The sequence below is a fragment of the Pyxicephalus adspersus genome, unplaced genomic scaffold (genome assembly GCF_032062135.1).
Source record: "Pyxicephalus adspersus unplaced genomic scaffold, UCB_Pads_2.0 Sca5174, whole genome shotgun sequence".
In the NCBI taxonomy this organism is placed as follows: domain Eukaryota; kingdom Metazoa; phylum Chordata; class Amphibia; order Anura; family Pyxicephalidae; genus Pyxicephalus; species Pyxicephalus adspersus.
Window position 1 is genome coordinate 1 of NW_027322177.1, and position 1878 is coordinate 1878.

Consider the following 1878-nt stretch of genomic DNA (forward strand, 5'->3'; position numbering starts at 1 on the left):
AATGCCCAAATTTAAAATGACAAAATTTGGAATTGCAGAATCCAATTTGCAAGGTTCAGATGTGGATATGAACGTTAAAAAACAAAACATTGACATATCCGGTACAAACACAGATTTAAACCTTGGTCACCAAGGTGGTGATTTAAAAGGACCTAGTCTAAAAGTAGAATCAATAAAATCTAACTTGCCAAAAATGTCCATGCCAGATGTTGATGCTAGTTTTAAAGGTCCTAAAATAGGAGGAAATTTGACAAATATCAAAGCTACAGATTTGCACATTGAGGGACCAGAAGGGAGATTGAAACCTGAACTTGGAAAACCCCAAGTCAATACAGGATTGCCAAAGGTGGCCGTGCCAGATGTAAATCTTCATTTTAAACATCCAGAAGTTCCAGAGCTTACAATTAAGAGCGCAGAAGGGAAACTCAGAGGTGCTAAATTTGAAAAACCATCTACAGATATCAACTTACCAAAAGTATCACTGCGTGATGTTGATCTGAGTTTAAAAGAGCCAAAGTTAGAGGGAGATTTGAAAGGTCCCAATGTTGATATCAAAGGCCAAGAGGTTCACCTTGAGGCTCCACATGTAGATGTTGATGGTAAAATTAAAGATCCCAAGTTCAAGTTACCTTCAGTGAATTTGCCAAAAATGGCAATGCCTGATTTTGACCTAAATGTAAAAGGCTCCAAGCTAGAGGGAGATTTAAAAGGTCCTACAGTTGATATTAAGACCCCAGAGCGGGATGTTGAAGCTCTAGATATCAACCTAAAAGGTCCAGAAGGCAAACTGAAAATGCCCAAATTTAAAATGCCTAAATTTGGTATTTCTGGTGCAAAAATGGAGGGTCCAGAAATTGATGCTAGCCTTCCCAAAGGAAGTATTGACATATCCGGTCCAAACGTAAATATTCAAGCTCCTGATGTAGACATCGAAGGACCAGAGGGCAAAATAAAAGGCTCCATATTCAATATTCCCTCAACGAATATAGGGTTACCGAAGGTATCCATGCCTAATGTTGATCTGAATTTGAAAGGACCCAAGCTGGAGGGAGATTTGAAAGGTCCCAAAGTTGACATCAAAGGCCCAGAGGTTGACCTTGAAGCTCCAAATTTAGACATTAAAGGTCCTGAGTTTAAATTACCTTCAGTGCACATGCCAAAAATGTCAATGCCTGATGTTGACTTAAATTTGAAAGGCCCTAGGCAAAAAGGAGATTTGAAAGGCCCTAAAGTTGACCTTAAAGCTCCAGAACTGGAAGTCAAGGCACCAGAAGTAGAATTGGAAGCACCAGATGTAAATCTAAAAGGCCCAGAAGGCAAAATTAAAATGCCCAAATTTAAAATGCCCAAATTTGGAATTTCTGGTTCAAAAATAGAAAGTCCAGACCTTGATGCTAGCCTTTCGAAAGGAAGTTTTGATGTATCTGGTCCAAGTGTGGATATTCAGTGTCCTGATGTAGACATCGAAGGACCAGAAGGCAAAATAAAAGGTCCAAAGTTCAAAATGCCCTCAATGAATATAGGGGTACCAAAGGTATCAATACCTGATGCCGATCTGAGTCTAAAAGGGCCCAAGTTGGAAGGAGATTTGAAAGATACCAAAGTTGACATCAAAGGCCCAGAGGTTGACCTTGAGGCTCCAGATGTAGATATTGATGGTAAAGTAAAAGGTCCCAAGTACAAGTTACCTTCAATGCACATGCCAAAAATGTCAATGCCTGATTTTGACTTAAATTTGAAAGGTCCTAAGATAGGAGATTTAAAAGGCCCTAAAGTTGATCTAAAAGCCCCAGAAATAGATGTTGAAGCTCCAGGATTAGAATTAGACACCCCTGATGTCGATCTAAAAGGTCCAGATAGCAAATTTAAAATGCCCAA

The 1878-nt window shown here is 39.4% G+C and overlaps 1 protein-coding gene across 1 annotated transcript; it reads left to right on the forward strand.

Moving 5' to 3' along the window:
• Nucleotides 1-6: 6 nt before the first annotated feature.
• Nucleotides 7-1872, forward strand: LOC140321477 (neuroblast differentiation-associated protein AHNAK-like; the record flags this gene model as incomplete). The annotated part of the gene is made up of 1 exon (XM_072398217.1): nucleotides 7-1872. A coding segment is annotated over exon 1 (1856 nt), but the record flags the coding sequence as incomplete, so codon positions are not given.
• Between the last annotated feature and the right edge of the window lie 6 nt (nucleotides 1873-1878).